The following is a 22,000-nucleotide window of genomic DNA, read 5'->3' as shown; positions in this document are numbered from 1 at the left end:
TGGGGAATTGACATTGATGGTCCAATGCCCATAGGTAAAGGTCAGGTAAAATTCCTACTTGTCGCTATTGATTACTTTACGAAATGGGTTGAAGCAGAGCCACTGGCGACCATCACTGAAGCTAGAATCCAAAGTTTTGTGTGGAAGAATATAATTTGCAAGTTCGGGATTCCAAGGACCATCATATCTGATAACGGACGACAGTTTGACAGCCAAGGCTTCAGAAGCTTCTGCTCGGGACTGGGCATTAAGAACCAGTTCTCGTCGTCAAGACATCCACAGGCGAATGGACAGACGGAGGTGACGAACCGGACTTTACTCAAGATCATAAAAACCAAGCTAGATGACGCAAATGGTGCCTGTCTAGAAGAGTTGCCCAACGTCTTGTGGGCATACAGAACCACAGCGAGAACCCCAACAGGAGAGAACCCCGACAGGAGAGACCCCTTTCAGACTCACCTATGGCACTAAAGAAGTGATCCTGGTCGAGATAGGGGTATCCAGCACCAGACAAGAAGTCTTCAGCGAAGAATCCAATGACGACAGTTTGCAGCAAAACCTGGACTATCTAGACGAAGTAAGGGATACAGCCTGCAGCAGAATGGCGAAGTACCAGCAAAAGATGACTAGCTATTACAACAAAAGTGTAAAACTCAGGCGGCTTGACGTTGGTGACCTCGTCCTACGAAAAGTAACCCTGGCGACTAAAGACCCTGCTCAGGGAAAGCTCAGCCCCACTTAGGAAGGACCTTACAGAGTTATCCATTACTTCAGACAGGGTAGCTATCACTTGGAAACCTTAGACAGACAGAGACTCCTGAGGCCATGGAACATTGAACACTTGAAGAAATACCATCAATAGACGCAGTAGTTACATGTATTCATTATTGAGGATTAATAAAGAAAGTATTCAGCTAACGTGTCTCTGCGAGTAGGTCTATCCAATAAAAAGCTAAAAAATGGCTAAATAGCAAGATTTCGCTTTGACTGATGTAAGCTACTGACGATGACAAGATCCTTGAAAAAGGTGTAAGTCATAAAAAGGCCAAAAATGGCTAAATAGAAAGATTCCACTCTGATAGATGTAAGCTACTAGCGATGACAAGATCCTTGAAAAAGGTGTAAGTCATAAAAAGCCAAAAATAACTAAGTGGCAAGATTCCGCTCTAACGGATGTAAGCTACTGACGATGACGAGATCCTTAGAAAAGGTATAAGTCACTGACATATGTTATTCCTAAAAGGATATATCTCACAGGAACAAAAAATACTGGTGAAGAGAAGGAGAAATAAGAGCTTCACCAAGCACACCACATGGGCAATTAAAAGCATGCAAATCACAAATACAGGTAAGTGCAAGAAGTAAATTAGAACCAAAAGCAAACAAGCAAGTTACCATTGTTTTTACAAACCCATAAACGCTGGGTTAAAATATTGTTCTCAAAATAGATGAAAGAAAAAGTGTTTCAAAATAAGATTTACAAAAACGCCACGACGAGCAATAACCAAAAGACAAAAGAAAATATTTCTTTTAACATAAGTAACAGGTTCAGGCTTTAGACATTGGAGGGGCATCACCAACAGGAGCATCATCAACAAGGGCATTTTTCTAGAGCGTCACCTGCAGGAACCACGGATTGAGCAGCTTCGTCAACAGCCATCTCTTTATCCATCTCTTTATCCACCTCTTCCAAGTCCAGGCTTTCCATGTCAACGCCAGTTGGATGCTTGACCAGGTATCTTCGAAAAAGCTCAAAGCCTTCGAAGTACCAGCTGAAGAGCACAGTATTGTACTCGTCAGTGGTTTGAAAAGCCTCAACAGACCTGGCTGCAATTGTCTTAAGCGATTCCTTGGCGCTTTGAAGCTGCTCATCCTTCTCCAGGTTCAACTGGCGCTTAACTCTAAGATCATCACCTAGGGCCTTGACCTTCTCCTTTAGGGTAGTAGCTTTGTCCATTAAATCAATGAGGTTCTTCTTTAGCTTTGAATTTGCACCCTCCAAAGCTTGCACCTTTGATGTAAGAGATGCCAGTTTGGCCTCTTGAGTGAGATACTCAGAAGCAATGTGCAAGCTTTCTCCTAACACCTAAAAAGAAGTACCGAATCGTCAGTAAAAAAAAAAAAAAAAAAAAAAAAGGTTGCTTATGAAAGAAGTAGAAACACTATACCTAAACAAGCTTGTGGACGTGGCCNTTAGTCGAGAGTCCACTTTCTCCTTCCCTTCTCCGACAGGCATGGCCCTCTCAAAGACGGGCGTCGGGAGCTCTTCCACCGAAGTAGACGGAGAAGCGGTCCTCGTCGTCTCAATGCCGGAGACAGGGGAGTGACGGAGGCCGTTGAGTAACAGAAGGACTCCTCCCGGTCACACGCACGATCTCTTCCCTATGCTCGACAAGGGCTCGTCTTTCTTTGCCCTCATCTTCGCATACATGTCCTTATTAAATTTGGACATCATCTCTGTCAAAAGAAGAATGTTAGTCCCCAAGAAAGAACACATAAGAAAGAAAGGGGAGAGAGAAAAGAAGGTCAATACTAACAAAGCTAGCACTTACTCTTTTTTCCTTCTATGTCGAGGTTATGCAAGACGAAGGCAGAAGGTTCTGGCCCAAGGCAGTAAAAGGCAAGAGTCCTGGGATCAACGAAATCATCCCAACTCTCGACTGTCTGCGCGTATTCAATGGCCTTCTGCACCCGCTCTCTATACTTGCTCTTTAACTTCGGTCGTCTCTTAACTGTACAAAAAAAAAAAAAAAAAAAAAAAAAAAAAAAAAATTCAACAGCGATAATGGTAAGCGCAACAGAATTCAAGAGACGAAGAGAAATATTGACGCACAAAAGTCAGGGTTTCCATCGATGATGAATCCTTGGGAGATCACCCAAATCTCGCCAGAGGGTGTCTCAAAATCGTCCCCAGACACAAAGAAAAATCTGGACTTCTAGTACCTGAAAGAAGACGATAAACCCTTGACGATCCTAGTTCTTCTTTCCCAGGGCACCAATTCGTAGTACCCATGCTCTTTAGATGCTTTTAGACGGTAAAGATAAACAAGCTCGTCAACCTAAGCATGTTCCTGTCATTAGCGGCCAACCAAATCCCCATACAACTCACCAAAATGCTCCATGAGTTTGGCATAAGCTGCCGGGAGCAATACCAAAACGATCCCAAAGCTTCATAAGGAAAGGATGGACCGAAACCTCAATCTACAGACGAAGGCAGATTCGTAGAAAAAACCTCCCCGGGAAAGAAGAGACAAGCCCGATCTCCCTCACCAGGCAGACAAACCTAACCCAATCTGGGAACTGAAATCTATCCCTAAATCTACCTAGTGTATTGGCATCCAACCCACATTCCTCCTCAAGAGCATAAAAAGCCCTAACCTCTCGAGATTAGAAAGGGCCGTATCCTCCTCCACTGGGTTACCACTAGATGATAACCAGTCTCGAGCTCACTGGACCTAATCTCTGACATCATCCTACCCTCCTTCACCAAATTATCAAACCAATCAATTGACTGATGCAGTAAAGCAGTAAATCAGCTAATATAGCAGTCAAACAACTACCCTCATAAACAAAATTCTCAAGGTGTGGAAAACTTCCTAACGACCCCCTTAATCGAGCAAAAAGAAATGAAATTGAGGGGCAAGCTATCCTGGCCTCAGAACTACTGACCATGGGAAAACTAGAAAACGCAAAAAGAAAAAATCTAGAAACCCCAAGACCAAAAAGAAGCCAAAAAAAAAAAAAAAAAAGAGAGAGAAGAAATGGAAAATCAGAAATCTACTACAATGCGTATAGGCAAAATGAAAAGAAGTAGAAAGAGGAACATACCTCGAAGAAGAAAACTACCACACTGCACACCAGTTGGAAGGAGAATTGCAGAAGGAAAGGATGGCAAAGAAGACACTCAGAGAAATGATTGAGAATTTTTGAGAAAAGTGAAAAAGGAAAATGAGAAGGAAAGAGGTTTAAAAACCAAGGCTTTGGAAATTGAAAAAGCAGCGGGAAGACCAATAGTCCCAACAAATGGTGAATTAACTTCACCAATCAAGGTATGCCACGTGGGCTGCAACCCGAAAAACGCCGCCACTGCGCATTTAATACTGTACGAAAACCCAAGAGTCACTTACCTTTAGCAAACCTTTCACATTCCATGGCCATCATTCCTTGACGGCCACAGAATCGGGGGGCAACTGACAGGACTGACGAACTCACTTTCCATAAACGAAGTCAACAATACTGACAAACTTCCCTAGACGAGCAAAGACTCCCACATCACTGATGAAGACAAAATCCACCATTCAATGCAGGGCAGTTACAAGGCCAACTGTATGAACCATTGCAGCACATTAAGGGCAATTACACAGCACCAAGCGTTACTAAAGGAGCATTTAGACCACCATAACTGCTCCAACGGCTAGAAGCCCTAAGAATGTATATAAAGACCACACGTCGCCAAGCAGAAGGTACATACAGAAAATAGATAGTAATTCTCTTTATCTTGATATACTGCATTTTTATCCAAAGATATCCATATACTGACTGTACGGTTTTAGACCCCTTAAAACACACAGATTGCGTAGCCTAGATTAATTAGCCAAGTTGTTACTTAGTCAAATTAAACAATTCTAGGTTAAAACAATCCAAACAATCATATCAAGATATAAAGCAGCGGAAAATAAATAACACAAGATATGATCACCCAGGAAACCACACGGTAAAAACCTGGGGAGGATTTGACCCACCGATCCTCAAGGCTAACCTGAATTCACTATGAAAGAATTGAAGTTCGTACAAAAGGACTACAAGCTCCCTGCTCGACTTCCTAATGCTACCCACCAGTAGAACTTCCTGACACGACCACGCGCAGGCTCCGAATCCACGGACTACTTCTTTCTTGAATTCTTCAATCAGCTACAAGCTCCCCGCTTGCTTTTCTTTTAAGTTCCAATGGTTGCAACAATAATGATCTTCAAGATGTTGAAATAATCTCCACCATGAAAACCCTAAGTTTTGTGTAAAGGAAAGCTCCTCAAAGATCTCACACGAGATTCACACAAAACAGCAATGTATGAGCAACAATACAATTATGGACCACCTTCAAAAACGTGGCTAGGGTTTTATTTATATACCTAGGGTAAAAACATAAAACCCTAAACGTTTAATGAAGTAGGGCTGAGTTGGAAATTCTGCAGAAAATTCAACCTGTGCGATTTTCGATCGATCGAGTCTATTCTTCGATCGATCGAGCCAGGCCGAGAGTCCCAAATACTTCTGCAGCCACTCGATTCCAACTTTACAATATTAAACCAACTTTGAGCAAGTCTAAAGAAGACACCATACAATGTTTTGATCATGGTTTGCCAACATTACAAATTAGAGTTCTAAATACATAAAATCCTAAGACCTTAGAACCTAACACTGACTTTGGCATCGGAGGCGTTGTGGCAGGCACCACACCGGTGACCATCTTTGAAAGCACACTCACGTGGGCTGAAGGGTGCTTCCATCTGACTACCTCAACTGACAAACTTATGCTTCATCAAAACCCTTGTTGAGAAACTACTTGGACCATGGTACAAAAGCTGGGGGTACATGAAGCATGTGGTAGAGGTTTTTAATTATAGCAATAGGTAATAGAGTAGTATGAAGAAAAGAAACGTGCATGCTTTAATTTTTCTCTTTCTTCCTTCACGGACCCTCTTCAAATTCTTCAAATTTAAGAAGGATTAAAATATACAGAAAGAAACTAATTGATGCAAAGAAAAGAATCAATGCATACATTATTCATGGATGTGAAAATTTAACAAGCAATCATCTACATGCAAGAGAATTTTGATAAAAATTCAATGGTAATTTTATTAGTAATTATATTTGGATTGCCAACAAAACTATTTCTCTCTTTCGATCGATCCAGTTTGGGGTTTGTAGGCTGTAGCATTTGCTAGTCGACTCACTTTTCTTGGTTTAAATTCCACAAGCTTCCCTCCTCCCCTTTTTGAAGAGAAATTATACATTCTTGAACTTGAATGCAATATATAATAAAAAATACATGTAATACAAACACCTTGAATGAAAACACAATTTATTTATTTTTAGTTTATACTCACCTGAAAAATATCTTATTCCACTCCTATATTCATATTCTTATTCTAATGTAGTATTCAAGGATAGATTGAAGGGTCTAGTTTGTTCCTACATAGAGAACCATATGCCATTTTCATCAACTTCAAGGGATATAGATGATAAAGCTCTTAACATAGGTGTCTCTGTTTTTTTTTCTCCCCTTCTTTTGCATAAAATATTACATGCAAGTGGTTTTCCTAATATATATTTTTTGTTTGTGTACCAACTTTCTCTACATGGTACTAAATTTTACTTGAATAAAACAATCAACAGGCACATAGAATCAGAGATGCATGCATAATAATTTAGTTAAAAATATTAATTCGATAACAAATTAGATTGACATTACTTTAACAACAAACCACTTCCATTATATTGGAATGCATTACCTATTAAAGATTATGGTTTTACATCACTTTATTATTGAAAGCTCAAATAGTGTAAGACACTATAACTTGTTTAGACTCCCAATTTTAAAAAGTTGGCTTAATAACTTTTATTCTAACTAATCTAAGTGCGGAACAAAAGTAAATGATACGCAATAGCCGGAACTACTCTCTAAGCCATAACCACAAGCAAGCAACAACAAATATAAAGCTTAAAGATTAAGGGAAGAGAGATGCAAATACAAGATAACACCGAGACGTATTATTAAAGAGGAAACTGAAAAACTTGGTGAAAATCCTCTTCGTGACCCTCTAAGTTGAAATGATCCACTAGTGAATAAGTTGGAGTACAAGAATACCAAAAAGACTCTCCAAGCCTAATCTTCCCAAAGTACATGAGCCCTTCAAGTTCTAGTTACCAATGGACTTTAGTCTTGTCTTTACTATTTATCCAAATCTCGCAATACTACCCGATTGCATCTACCAAGCCTTACTGGCTTCTTTTAGCAAATCCCCAATGCTTCCCAAGTTTCAAAACACTCTATACTTTGAATATGTGTGAGTTATGTTTGGGTACAAATCTTCTCTCAAGGTATGACAATGGGAGAGGAAATGAGAAGAGACTACAAGAATTTCTTACTTAAGGATGAATAGCTCTTTCTTTAAAAGGTGAGTGTGTTGTAGAAGCCTTTCTAGGGTTTTCTTTTGAATAGTTTCCTTACAATTTTGTGGGTAATGAGGGTATATATAGTATGAGTGAAAAGTGTAAGAGTCACATTTAAAATCCTAGCTAATAGTGTGTTTCGTGGGTCATCTTGTGAGTTCGCCAAGTAGCGAGATGAGTCGCAAAACTCATTGACTTTTCAGCTTCTAGCATGTTATCCTCATGTGACCTTCAATTGTCTTGATTAGATTTTCACCAACTTAATACTAAACTCATTACAATAAAATTCCACAAAATACAAGGAAATAAATTAATGAAATTACAACATTTTTTGTCATGCAATAAAGCCAACATAAGTGTTAAGTGAAAAACCATAACTTAACAATTATTATAATAATTATTAATTTTTTTAGTTTTGTTTACTAATTATGATTCGACATTTGGTCCATTTTGGTCCAATTAGTTTCAATTGGTCCAATTAGGTCTACTTTGGTCAATTTCGGTCCACTTTGGTTTAGTTTGCTCTAATTTACTCCACTTTGGTCTATTTTGTCCACTTTGGTCTAGTTTAGTCTTCAATTCAGTCCACTTTGGTGTACTTACTTAAGAATATGAAAATACAGGTCTGGGTTGAGAGTTTTATACGTTATTGGAGTAATATCAATTGTAATTATATGATAAGTTTTGATTATTATGAAACTCTCCTTAAGAGAATAATAAATTTAAAAATTAAAAATTTTAGTTGTATTAAAAGAAATTAGGAAAATATAATGCATAAGAACAAGAGTTAGAAGAATATGGATTACATCGAAAATGAATAATATCAATCAAAAACACCAAAAATGATAAAATTATGTATTATAAAAATAGAGAGATAGAAATTACTTTTAGAAATTGTTTATTTTAGGGAGAACAGATTATCTACAATAAAATTTAGAGAATAAATTATATCATACCACATCTTCAAATCATTATATTTCTATGCATTGCATGAGTCTACTACTAGTTCTTCCTTATTTGGAGTAAACTTGTCCATGAGTTTTGAGGTGTTGAAGGATAAAAATTCTTTCACGGGATACATGCTTCAACTCATTAGTAATTAATGTTTATTAGACTATGCCAGTTTGCTAAAACCTTTCTTAAATACTACATCCTCTAATACCATATCAAATTCTCATAAAAGACAATTGGAAGAAATTTCCTCACATTCATCAATTAATTTCACTGCAATACAAACCATATTTATATTTACAAGTAAAACAGAGCAAAAAAAAAAAAAGAAAAAAGAAAAAAAGATGTAACTAAGCTAATCTCTCTCGCATTTGCTTACAAAATTGACTCGTTTAACACGTGTATAGTAAATCACGGGCTTACCACGTGTAAGGGAGATAATCACTTAAACTACAAGAGCTTTGTGAGATGTGAACTAAAAACGATTGCCTTTTAGACAGAAGACTTCATTCTGCAGATTATAGCTCCTGCAGCACTTCTGCTCTTCTTCTCATGTGAATAGAACGTGAGTATGAAGGTTGGTTTTCTTTGCTGTCAATTGTATTATTTTGTGAAAATTTTGTGTTGCCGTGTATTGAGAAATAAAAATCTGCTGCTGTGTACATTGTGGAAATGACTTTCTGTGTGTTTAGTGATCATTGTAGAAAAACTCAAGAACGAGTAATCTGAGTTCTAACAATTATCACCAATTGAACCAATCAAAGAATCAAAGATCACAGAGAAATGAAATCCCTAGAAATTTAGAGAATGAACAAGGAAGTAAGATAGAAACAGAATAAAAGAGAGAGAGAATGAATAGTAAAGTTTTGTATACAATTTCTATATTTTCTGCATAATGATCCATCCGTGCTTACTGATCTATTTATATACAATCTGAGTTTGCCTAAGAGTTTAAGTTAACAAACCCAACTAACTGTAAACTAATTCCCTTAAACTTAGGAATTCTGTTAATGCTAACTAACTACATTTGGTTCACAACTGAAGCTTAAAACCTGGAGCCAGCCAAAGCGCACCGTTTCCTGAAGAAGGCATCACTTAAGTGAAACGGTGCGTTTCTTGAAGAAGCCATTACTTAAGTGAAACGGTGCGTGTAGTATGAAACGCTGCGTTTGATTTAATCACAACGCAGTCGTTTTATGCTTCCTCTTCAATCTGTTTCTTTTCAGTCTTCTTCTTCTTCGTTGCTTCAACATTCTTTTCAGTCTTCTTCTTCATTACTTCAACAATCATATGTGACTGAAAATGAATGACAGAGCATGTGTGAATGACATGAAATTTTTATAATAAAGTTTACCAAATAATTATAATAAAAGCTTGTTGACTTGGGCTGGGCTTTCATTAGGCATGGGCATGGACTACATGTGTTGATTGGGCCTTCCAGAACGGTTTTGTTTACTATTATTGCTTAAGGTTCAGTAGTAGTACATCTGGGCTATAGCTTTTCTAATATATATATATTTTTACATGGGCTGGATATGGTTAAAGGATTTTTTTTAATGGGTTGGGCCGAAAGAAAGGCTTGGGTTTTAAGATTTTGCAAGGTCATGGACGTGGCTTGTTTTAACTTTTATGAAAGGGCAAGTGTTGTAGGACTGCTGCTTGGAATCCAGACGTTAAGGGAGGCCAATACTAACAAATCATGATGAAACTGCCAAATCAATTGTGTTGAAACTGAAAATTCTTAGGCTGCCAAATCAACCCAGAAATTAAGCTGCTTATTATTCAAGAAGTTACATCAGAGTCGACCACTGAGAGAGAAACAGATTCATTCTTCGGAAAGAGTTAAAATACAAATAACAACAAAGGAACCAAACATTTGGGAGAACTTCTTATCAACCAAGTCTCCCAATTTATTCAATTAATCAGCACAAGCACACCACTTATTGAACGCAAGAACCGAAATAAAGTGACATGTGAAAGAAAAACAAGTATCCTCATGGTGATCCAAATAGAAGATTAACATAATCATCCACCAACAACTCTCCTGCTTTTGCCCAATGCCACATCAACACAAAGGGGCAGATGATAATGAAATCTGTTACAAGTCCAAGTGTTAAAATTTTCAGCATTTGTTTGAAGGAAAGCTAAATTAAAAGTAACAAAATTGAAAAGAAAGACACACCTAGAATACACAAATGCTTCAGTCACGTTTCACTCAGCTCGGGCTGCCAGTGGTCTAATATGATCGTGGGAGGGTAGCCAGTGCCTCCAAAAATTTGGAACATATCCTTCTTTATTTGTGAGGTGAAATTGTCTTCTATATTTGGCAACTTCAATTCTCGGAGACTCATTAAGTGCTTCAAACCATTGAAGAACTTTAAACTTTTGCAGCCCCTGATCTCTAGCTCCCTCAGTTTTTGCATTGCTTCTTCCTCCACCTTCAGCTTTTCTAGGTTCTTTAGATTCCAAAGTCTCAAAACTTGAAGTTGGGAAAAGCTCTTCTTAATGAAAAGCATATGTTTTCCTTCGTAAGAGTCAGAGTAGAAACAGAGTGATTTAAGACTGGAGAGACTCCCCAAAATTTGCATTGGGTCATCCTTAAGCCCCGAGGCAGACAACGTAAAGTGAGACAGATGAAAGTCAGAAGTGTCTGGAAATAGGATTTTGATGGATTGAATATCTAGCTTTCCAAACAAATATAGGCTGGAGAGATTTTTAAGCCCTGACAATCCCTCCAAGTGAAGATCCTGAGCATCACCGTTCTCGTCAACCGATCTCAATCTCAAAGATTTGAGGTATTTCAGACCTTTCAACCAACGGGCCAATTCTTCTTGCTGAGGCAACTCCAACTGGAACGCTAGTCCTAGCTTTGTAAGGTTGTTTAGCTTGTTCAGCCCATTCTTTATAGCATTGAAATCATCCAAGAATAAACCCCACAATGTTTTCAGATACTTTAGGGAACTGCTCCTTGGTTGAGACACAAATTTACTTCGATGACTCTCGTTCAAGTATAGGTGTTGAAGTTTCTGCAACTTCCATATGGACTTAGGCAGAGTTCTGACATAAGTATACTTCACATCGAGGGTTTGGAGGTTCAGTAAGTTGCCTATGGATGATGGAATTTCCTCCAGGTAAGTCCACCTTAACCCTAAATACATCAGCTGAACTAATTTTCCGATGGTGTTGGGCAATTGAGGTCTGAATACATGTTCAAGATCAAGAACCTTTAAACTGTGGAAGCACCCACTTGCAATGCCCTCACGAAGAAACTTCCCTACATCTTCTCCAGGGTTATTTCCTTCTCTAGTGTCAAATGAGAGATAGGAGATGAGATCTATGTAACTTTGCTGAAATTTTGGTGAATTACTACCCTTAACATGAATATCATTATAAATTTCAGACTTTTGGTCAAGGAGATCAACAAGATGATACTGTGAAATCCCACTTTCAAACAAGAACTGTTCTTCGAGAGCACTAGGCAGGCGACACGTCTTTACTTTCCCTTTAATAAATTCAACTGCTTGAATTAAGTTGAGATCAATCAACACTGACAAATAATCCATTGCAACTAGTTTCGTGGTTTTATTCTTGTCACGGCCTTCTTCCCCCAACCCCAACCCTTCTGCAACTGACAAAGCGACCAATCTCCTTGCAGGAATTTCATAGTCTCTAGGAAAGAGATTAAAGAAGAAAGCAAAAAATTTGCTCAGATTGTCAAGCAAATCATTTTTACCTTCATGGTCAGACCAATCATTAATTTCTATTTTATGACTCTCCAGCCAATTTTTGAGTGTGATACGACCTTCAATTTTCAGGTATTTGAGCCATGGTTCCTGAGCCGGAGTGATGCTCTTGGGCCATTCTTGCAACTTACCATCTTCCGTTGACATGAGATACCCAAAGTGTAAAATTTGAAGTGGCCAGCCCCCACATCGTCCAACAGTTTCTTCAGCTAATTTCTTTACGTCCTTAGGACCTAAATCAAAGTCATCTCCCATCATCTGGATAAACAATCTGCGGCTCTCTTCTTTGGTTCGTAATCTAAGACAATGGAGTTTGCCACACACTGTCCTAACTACACACTGGTCACGTGTGGTGAGCAAAATTCTACTCCCTCCTGTCTCTGGAAATGCTGCTTTTAGAGTTTCCCAGTCATTTTCCGCTGTGAAACCATCTAGAACCACGAAATACTTCTTCTTCTTCAAGATAGCACATACCTAATAAAAAATAATAAAAAAAATTGTTTTGCATGAATTAGTTTTTGCTTCAACTAAATAGAAAGTACAACAAATGTACTGTTCGTAACTAACATGTACAACACTACCAGAAAACATCTTCTCTCTAAAAAAAATAAACAAAAAAACTCAAACTACTTAAAAAAACAAAAAAAACAGAAGAAGCTTAAAAACGAACTCGCTAGTCGCAACATATATACAACAAAGAATCTCAAATCACAAACCTTATTCTTCCACTCTCCCCTTCTGTTCTCTTCCTCCTGTGATCCATTAATATCAGGTTCCGAGACCTGCTTTGCCACATCTTTAAAAACGGCATCGTAATCGTTGGTCTTTAGATCAGTTAGAGTCACCCAGGCACGTGCCGAAAAATGATCCAAAATATCACTGTGGCGATATATATTCTTTGCCAGGGTGGTCTTACCGATACCCTTCATCCCCACAACGCAAACGACATGTTTATTTCCAGTTATCAGTTGTGAGGCCACTGCCTGTATGTCTTCATCCAAACCGACTACTCCCATCTCTTTTCTAATTTCAAACTTGTATGCTTTTGTAGTTTCTTCAATAATTTCCAAAGCTTCCTTAATTTGGTCAAACTTCTCATGAAGTTTCTTCACGGGTCTCCTCCCATCTGAATTCTTTTCATATTTTTCTAAATAATACTTTGTTTTTTCAGCCAATTTTTTTATTTGCTTCAACTTTTCCTCTTCTGTTGAACTTCTTATGCCTTCTTCTTTTTCTGCAGCTTCACCATGGGCTCTGGTAAACGTCGTGCATAAAGCTTGGAGCTTTTCAAGAGACTCCTCTTTCCCATACGTCTTCTTGAGATTCTCTAATTCATTATTAAAATTACCGCTGCCATTTTCTGAGATCTGCACATTATTGGATGGCTGCTCTTGTGAGGTTCCAGATATGGATTGTAATGGGTCTATTTCTCTTCTGGTGGAGTATCTTTTAAATTGAATACCGAACCTCTCCTTTCTGTCGAGGAATTTCTTGAACCCTATGTTAACGCGCTTCATCCCCTCTTTAAGCTCTGTCCTTGCTTTCTGATTACTAAAATATGAGAATATCGACTTCCATTTTCTGGTATTCTTTATAAACTTATCGATAGCATGCTGAGCTTTATCAATGATCTCTTTCGCTTCCTCCAACCAGGCCTTTTCCGTTTTAGTTTCAAGACCAGAACTTTGTAAATCGATCAGGAAAGCACGGAATGGTGCCCAATACAATGTGAACGACTGTATTTCCGCTTTAATATCACCAGATAAATCTGAAGTGCCAGCAATGGGTTCGTCTTTTTCTTGCACATCAGCAATGAGATCGGCAATGCATTTGTCTTCCTTTTTCACTTCAGGGATGAGATTGTCTACTTTCTGCACACCAGCAATGAGATCCTCAACGAATTTTTTGTCTTCTTCTTGCACAAGAGCCTGCCGTTCATCATCAGTAGGTCTGACCTGCAAGTATCTGATCTTGTCCTTTAACTTGTCCAAATTTCGGTGGATTTTTTTGGCTTCTAGTACCATGTTCTTGAGTTTTTTTTCTTCATCCTCGCTTTTATAACTTTTACCATTGAATTCAGCACTATTAGGGAGATCCTCCATACTTTTTTCATACCAGTCTGCCACAGATTTTTGTAGTTGTGCAGTCATTCCCTGCTGGTGTTCATTGGTTTGCCAGAGCTCATTGGCTTCGTTATTCATTTGAGAACCTGACTTCAAAACGTTGTCCACGTCTTTTTGAAAACTACGCAGCAACTCCCAATCTTTTTTATTCGACTCATGGTCGATGTCTGATTTTTTTTTCCTCCGACGGCAATAGCAGTAAATGCTTAAGCTGATGGCGGAGATGAGAAGGAAATTGAAAAGGACGTAAGTCAGGATATACAAGATTTTATAGAAAATGGTAGTACCTAAAGTTGCCATCGCTGTTGCGATTTTATAGGGAATGGTAGTAACTAAAGTTGCCATCGTGGTTGTGTATTATGTTGAAAAAGTGATCAGGCAACTGAATCAAGAAGAATTGAGAGGTTGAAATATAGGTCGGAAATGAAGCTCTGGTGAACTAACCGTAACGGAAGAAGTGAGAAGATGAAACGCTTGGGAATTTTGATTGCTGCATCTACGGAGTAATTTCATTTGCTTGACAGTTGGCAGATTGGAAATGATTTTTTATTTTCTTGATTTCTCATCTAACCGGAGAGTAATGATCAGGTAGGAGAAAGTTTATCCTGCATCTGGTATATGCAACGGATGTCTCACACATTGTGAGTTTCACTAGTGTATGGGTCCCATTCATTGTGACGTGAGAGGAGTGCTACATACAGGGTAAACTTTCTCCTTAGGTAGGTGAACCGACGTGGTTTCTTCTCATATTAATTTTTTTTTTTTTAAATGACAAAACTTATATATATATAATTTCTTAGGTGTTTGTCAAAAAAAAAAAAAAAAAAATTCTTAGGTGCCGTTTTTAAATATCTGGCTTCGTTATTCATTTGAGAACCTGACTTCAAAACGTTGTCCACGTCTTTTTGAAAACTACGCAGCAACTCCCAATCTTTTTTATTCGACTCATGGTCGATGTCTGATTTTTTTTTCCTCCGACGGCAATAGCAGTAAATGCTTAAGCTGATGGCGGAGATGAGAAGGAAATTGAAAAGGACGTAAGTCAGGATATACAAGATTTTATAGAAAATGGTAGTACCTAAAGTTGCCATCGCTGTTGCGATTTTATAGGGAATGGTAGTAACTAAAGTTGCCATCGTGGTTGTGTATTATGTTGAAAAAGTGATCAGGCAACTGAATCAAGAAGAATTGAGAGGTTGAAATATAGGTCGGAAATGAAGCTCTGGTGAACTAACCGTAACGGAAGAAGTGAGAAGATGAAACGCTTGGGAATTTTGATTGCTGCATCTACGGAGTAATTTCATTTGCTTGACAGTTGGCAGATTGGAAATGATTTTTTATTTTCTTGATTTCTCATCTAACCGGAGAGTAATGATCAGGTAGGAGAAAGTTTATCCTGCATCTGGTATATGCAACGGATGTCTCACACATTGTGAGTTTCACTAGTGTATGGGTCCCATTCATTGTGACGTGAGAGGAGTGCTACATACAGGGTAAACTTTCTCCTTAGGTAGGTGAACCGACGTGGTTTCTTCTCATATTAATTTTTTTTTTTTTAAATGACAAAACTTATATATATATAATTTCTTAGGTGTTTGTCAAAAAAAAAAAAAAAAAAATTCTTAGGTGCCGTTTTTAAATATCTCTTTTAAGAGTGTGTTTGTTTTGGTGGTAAAGAAAATTAGGAAAACGTTTTACACTCTTGTGGGTATTTGGATGCGTATGAAAATTCGGTCAAACTGAAAATGAATTTCAGTTGACTGTAAAATAAAAAGCCTCATGCATAAAAATCAATTACACTTTTATTTTACCTTCAAAAGATTTTCGGACTAACACCCGAAGAGAGAGAGAGAAAGAGAGAATGAGAAAGAAGAGAGAGTACATAGAGTGATCTACTTGAAAGAAGACCCATCCCTCAAGCTTAGCAAGGAGAGGGTACTCCGGCGACCCATCCCTCATCCTCACCGACCCATCTCACTCTGGTGACTCATCCCACTCCACCAACTCATTCCTTATCGTCAACGACCTAGTGAACAACCCACTCCTGAGACAATTGAATCGCCATGAGCAACCCACCCCTGAGCCGATTTGTCCACCGTGTGAGCAGCCCACTCCTTTCGGACCACCAAGTGAGTGACCCACCTTTAGATCGACCTATCGTGTCCATGTCGCCACTACTGTCCCCACTACCGTCGCCACGAACCGATCTCTCTCTCTCTCTTTGTCACTTATGTCCCTCTCTCACGATTGGTCTTGGGATTTTGATTTTTTTTTTTTTTGTTTTGATTTTTGTTTCTTTGATTGTTTATATATTTTGATTCTCTGTAATAATATATGTTTGAATCCTAAGAAAATGTGAGAAACATGATAAAAAATGGGTTTTTTAGAGCATTTTCAAGAACAAAATCAAACACTAGAAAATATTTTCCAAAACATTTTTTGGAATGCAACAAAACACTTAAAAATATTTTCCACTGCATTCATTTTACATTTGGAATTCGATTTACATCAAACTAAACACAACCTAAGATTCTACTATATGGATACTTAACTACTCTTTCCGTCACAATTTATTTATCCTTTATTCCATTTTGGGATATCCCAAAATATTATCCTGTTTCTAAAAATAAAAATCATTAATTTACTAATGTTCCTATTATACCCCTACCTTATTTTCAAAATTATTTGAAAAGAAAACTAACAAATATTTAAAAAAATCAATCTAATTGGGGCACCTTTTTAGTTGTCTCATTAAGAATAACTCTTTCACAAAAAAAAAAAAAAAAACTGATAAATTTATTTAAGAATAGTTTTGTAAACTTATATATTTTTGTATGGCAAACAAAACAATAAATGATATTTCTTTAAAAATAAGAGAACATAATTTATAAATGACTTTTCAAACAGGACAAACAAATTGGGACGGAGGGAGTGAAAAATAAGGTTTCATTTGATGAGAAAAAATCCACATGGCAAAATCTTATGAGAGGAATTTAAATAACAGTACCTAAGTACTGTACCTAAGTCTTACCATTCTTGAAAAGTCTTATTTAAGAGACTACTTAGCATTAGTTCCGGCTTTTAATTTTTAACTTTTAATTTTTATGTATAATTCTTTAATATCTCACTTTTTTCTTTTTTCTTTTTTTATATTCAAAATTTTTTAAGGTACAAATATATTTTAGTACAATTTTATTAAAAAGTTAGATAAACTATTTCTAAATGGACACTGAATTAGAGGATCAAACTTGACTTCAAATGACTTTGGAGCTATTGCAATTAAAGAGACTATTCATATGTATTATTTATATAAGTCACTTGACACACTAAAAAATATAAACAAATTTTGGTTACAAACTTGGTTATGGCCAATAGCTACAACTTCCCCTAATTTTTTTTTTTTTTTTTGAGAGAGAGTTTCAACCTATGGCATCCGCTCTTAATAATAGATTTTTATTATCAAACCAAGACACTAATTAATTTTTGATGTATGCGGGGATTGAACTCCAGATCTCTTATATAACCATTAGAGATTTTACCAATTAAGCTAACAGCTCCCCCTAATTAAAAAAATCAACATGTCTACATATTTTAAAAATATAACCGTTAGATTGCATATTCTTCGCATGTCAAATTTTGTGTTAGTAAGATATTATTATTTGATTCATAAATTTATATTTCATACATAATTTTAGACTACAAAAACTTGATAATTAAACATTTGATTAATAACTTACCTATTGATTTTTGATCTTCTATATATTTTGCAAGCATGGAGGATATATGCAGAAAATATAATTCAATTGTGAATTTATCAAAATTTACATCCAATAAAAAACAATTTGATGGAGTTGTAGCCATTGGCTAAGACTAAATTTGTGACCAAATTTTATCCAAAAAAACATTATGTGTTGGTCTGGGATGAACTTATGACTTATAACTTATTATTATTATTATTATTATTATTATTATTATTTATGGGTCCCATGTAAGTGACCAGTTTATTTTATTTATCTTTTACCTTTTATTTTCAATAAAAAAAAAATTAGAGAAGTTGTTGCCAAATGAACACTATGTGACTAAGACTATACATAGATAATTTTGTAATATCATAAGTTGAAATAAGATAACTTCAAATCAGTTTGGAGCCAAACTTTTTCCTTAGTTAAATTTATGGTTGGGTCCACTATAAATGTAAAATTATAGAACACTAGCTCACCCCATTCACCTCAGTATTTGTTTTTGGGCAATTTTACGTAGACCCTATAATTTAGGGGTGGTCCAAATTAATTCCATATTTTGAAGAAGAACAAATTTAAAAAAAAATTATAACTTAAAAAAAAAAAAAAAAAACTTTGGAGCAAAAATTTGCGTATTACCCATTACTTAAACCTTGACCATATTAAAAAAAAAAATAATAATAATAATAAAAAAATCAAATCTAGAGGCTTGTTAACATGTCAGCCCATCGCTCGTGCCCACACTACTAGTTATAGTTAGTAAAATATGGTATGTGTACAAATAGTGTACAAACGGAGATAATTTGGCATCTGTAACGAAAAGTATGTTTCAAAAAATCAACAAAAAAATATGTAGAAATAACATAACGTGTATAGTGTGTAATATGTTTTTTTTTTTTTGAGAAAATAGTGTATAATATGTTATATATTAAAACTTCGCCATAAAAATATGACATATTTACCATATGCTTTTGGGATGAAATACAATGATTCAACAACTACAATCATATATAAAAATTTATCAACAATTTAATTTGAAATAATCCACTTAATTAATAAATAAAATTAATCCCATAATCAAACAAATAATATTATATAATACCAATAGAATAGATCAACGTATAAAGGCTTTAGAAAGAAAAAAAAAAGAGTGAAATTATAAGGAATAATTTGATGTTGAAAGCGTGAGAAGACTTTAGGAAGTAGGAACACTGAAAAATTGATTAAAAAAAAAAAAAAAAAAAGAAGATGGTGGTTGTGAAATTTTGTGATGGCTGGGTTTGTGTTTGTGATGGTGGTTGTTTTGTGATTTGTGATTTGGTGGTTGAGTTTTGTGATGGCTGGGTTTTGGTGTTTGTTTTGTGATTGGTTGTTTGATGGCTGGGTTTTGTGATTTGGTGGTTGTTTTGTAGTGATGGTGGCTAGTGATGGGTTAATTTTGGGTTGGGGTTTAAGGTGGTGGCAAGTGGGTTGGTGGTGGTGGAAGTGGGTTGGTGGTGGTTGGTGGCAGTGGGTGTGGGCAGTGGATTTGTGAGTAGTAGAAGAGGTGACTTTGAGAATATAAATAAAATAAAATAAATTATTTTCATAAAGTTGTAAAAAAATATAAAACCTTTGATATTGTATGCATTGTAAAATAATATTGTGTGTATTAGAAATATGTGTAATATTGTTTAAAATGTGAAAATGTGAGTTCTCACTCAACAAACAAGCCCTAAATTTTTTAAGATTTCTGATTTGAATGCTCTCAGTATTTTGAGTTTTACAATGTTTAAGTGATATGTGTTGTCTTCTATAAAGTCTATCTTTTAGGATTATTTTAATCTTTTATTGTAGCAAAATAGTTGATAACCTCTAGCCCTCATAGCAATCTTTAGACTATAGACTTTTACTTTTATTATTATTTAACTGCCATATTTATGTATGGATTCAACACTTATCCGGAATAATCGGAATGAATCTTTACATTCCAAATTTTTGCATATTTTATTGTACATTTGAGAATCAGATAGCAGGCGTGAGTTTTTTTAATTGTTTCATACATATGTGTACTGTACGGGTATGTCACACGTATTTACCAACTAGGTCTTGTAGCTACAATTCTTCATCGTACTCCAGCCACTATATCAGATCGTCAACTACCCGTTGGTGGGTTTGGTTCTAGCTAGGGATGAAGCTAGTATTTCAGTCGAATAGCAAAATTAAAATACAATATTAAAAGTGAAATTAATCAGAAAATATTGATCAATAATAATAACAAAATAAATAAATAAAATTGTACAAATATATGTATGCTTAATATCATTGAAATAAATAAACAAAAGTAACTAATACATAGTTACTATTTATTATTAATGTTTGAATTCGAATCCCAAATATGTTTTTCGTCAACATGAAACTTTATGAGTGGAGGTGATTAAAACCCACACAACATCAAGTGTAGGTCTTTTTTAATACTTTAAAAAAAAATATGGGACCCACTATTTAAATGGCCATGAGAAAAGAAAAATAAATTGGGACAAGCAATAAAAGAAAATGCCAAAGCTACTCCAAATTTACTATAAAAAAATTTGCAAATTGTAGTAAAATTTGAATAACTAGTGTTACTTAAACAATATAATAGATAAAATTGTGCAGTTGTAACTTTACATATAATTTTGCATTTATATATTCATCTACTTTAATTTATATGTTTATAATTGAATAATGAAATCTACAAACAGAGTAATTTAAACAATCATATTTCTACTCTTCAAAAATTAACTTAACCACATCATACATAAAAAAAATTTAAGGCACATTATTACGTCCGTTAAGATATTATGAATGTCTTAATTGATTATAATTGAATAATGAAATCTACAAACAAAATAATTTAAACAATCATATTTCTACTCTTCAAAAATTAACTTAACCACATCATACATTAAAAAAAATTTAAGGCACATTATTACGTCTGTTAAGATATTATGAATGTCTTAATTGATTAAGACCAAACTAGTAAAATGTCTTTTATATTTCCTTGAAAAAAAAAAAAAAAACCTTTGCCATACCACAAATGTAACTACCGTACAGAGGTTTTTGTGGATTTCAAAATTATTGGAGAAGTATCGGTACCACAAATCTGTGGAAGTTCCGCTGGATTTGAAAGCCATTATCTTTGATGAGCTTCAACGGAAAATGAAAGCTAACCTTTCTGTTTCGCATCTCAGAAATCTCAAGGAATTATGTGCTTGTAGGGGTGATAAGGTGATTGAAGAAAATGCAAATACAATTAGTGCTGAAATGGGAGATGAAAATTTTAATATAATGAAAAGAAGTGTTGAGGAAGAATTTGATCAAAGCATTCTTCTTTGGCACATTGCAACAGATTTGTGCTATTATTGGGATCGGGATGAAATCCGTTGTCTGTTTGTGATCCATATTGTAAACGAGCAAGTTGTTATCGGACTATATGATGTATCTTCTTGTTATGTGCCCCTTCATGCTCCCCAATGGGATTGGGGAGACTAGGGTCAGAGACACATGTGCTGAGCTCCATGGATTTTGCAAGGAAAGGATATCCATAAAGAATGAATCCCAAGCTTGCTCAAAGTTAAACGCAGTGAAAACTAAAATTCCTCCATCTAAGGTGAAAGGAGACAGAAGCAAGTCAGTTTTATTTGATGCTTGTAGGCTGGCTAAATCTTTGCAATCCCTGAAAAACCCTCCTAAGAAGGAAAAAAAGTGGAAATTGGTGCTTCAAGTCTGGGTGGAAATGCTATCTTATGCAGCATGTCAGTGTGGATGGACGGATCATGCTCAACAGCTTAGGCGAGGCGGAGAGTTGCTCACTCACGTCTGGCTTCTTATGGCTCATTTTGGTATAACTCAACAGTTCCAAATTTCAGAGGGCAATGCAAAGGTTAAATTGAATTGGCAGTGACTAAATTGTGTGGCTTTTAATGCATAAATAAAGAATAGAAAGCATAAACAAAACTCTTTTTTGGTTCGCTAAGAACAAGTATTGACAATAAAGAATTTCTGATGCGACTGTTTAGACTTTAGATGTTAGTTGTTATTCAGCAAAAATGCTAAATCTGGTGCTTGTAGTTCGTCTCTGTTTTTTTTTTTTTTTTTTTTTTTTNTTGGTGGCCCTGATACCATTACTGCCTACTCCTTGGAAGACAATGAGTTGTGGCTGAGGCACTTGCTTGGGCTACTTGTCCAGGTGGGAGGGGCTATCTATGTTTTCCTTACAGTATGGAAAAGTACTAATGCACTTTATTTC

The 22,000-nt window shown here is 36.0% G+C and overlaps 1 protein-coding gene across 1 annotated transcript; it reads right to left on the bottom strand.

Annotated features, from left to right (window-relative positions):
• Positions 1-9,878: 9,878 nt before the first annotated feature.
• LOC112003530 (disease resistance protein RPP13) lies at positions 9,879-14,559 on the bottom strand. The gene is made up of 3 exons (XM_024035738.2): positions 12,584-14,559; positions 10,307-12,341; positions 9,879-10,219 (listed from the first exon to the last, which is right to left on the bottom strand). Exons 1-2 carry the CDS (start codon positions 14,333-14,335, stop codon positions 10,329-10,331), a joined length of 3,765 nt encoding a protein of 1,254 aa, XP_023891506.2. The 5' UTR covers positions 14,336-14,559; the 3' UTR covers positions 9,879-10,219; positions 10,307-10,328.
• Between the last annotated feature and the right edge of the window lie 7,441 nt (positions 14,560-22,000).

This window comes from Quercus suber, unplaced genomic scaffold (assembly GCF_002906115.3).
Source record: "Quercus suber isolate HL8 unplaced genomic scaffold, Cork oak 2.0 scaffold_124, whole genome shotgun sequence".
NCBI classification, from domain to species: domain Eukaryota; kingdom Viridiplantae; phylum Streptophyta; class Magnoliopsida; order Fagales; family Fagaceae; genus Quercus; species Quercus suber.
Note: the sequence above shows the minus strand (reverse complement) of the source record. Positions and strands in the feature narration are given on the sequence as shown.

Bases quoted from the DNA above. Each gene is read 5' to 3' on its own strand.
- LOC112003530 (XM_024035738.2), bottom strand. From the start codon at position 14,335: ATGGCAACTTTAGTTACTACCATTCCCTATAAAATCGCAACAGCGATG. The intron at 12,342-12,583 runs GTTTGTGATTTG...ATTTTTTATTAG, and splicing joins GGGGAGAGTGGAAGAATAAG to GTATGTGCTATCTTGAAGAA.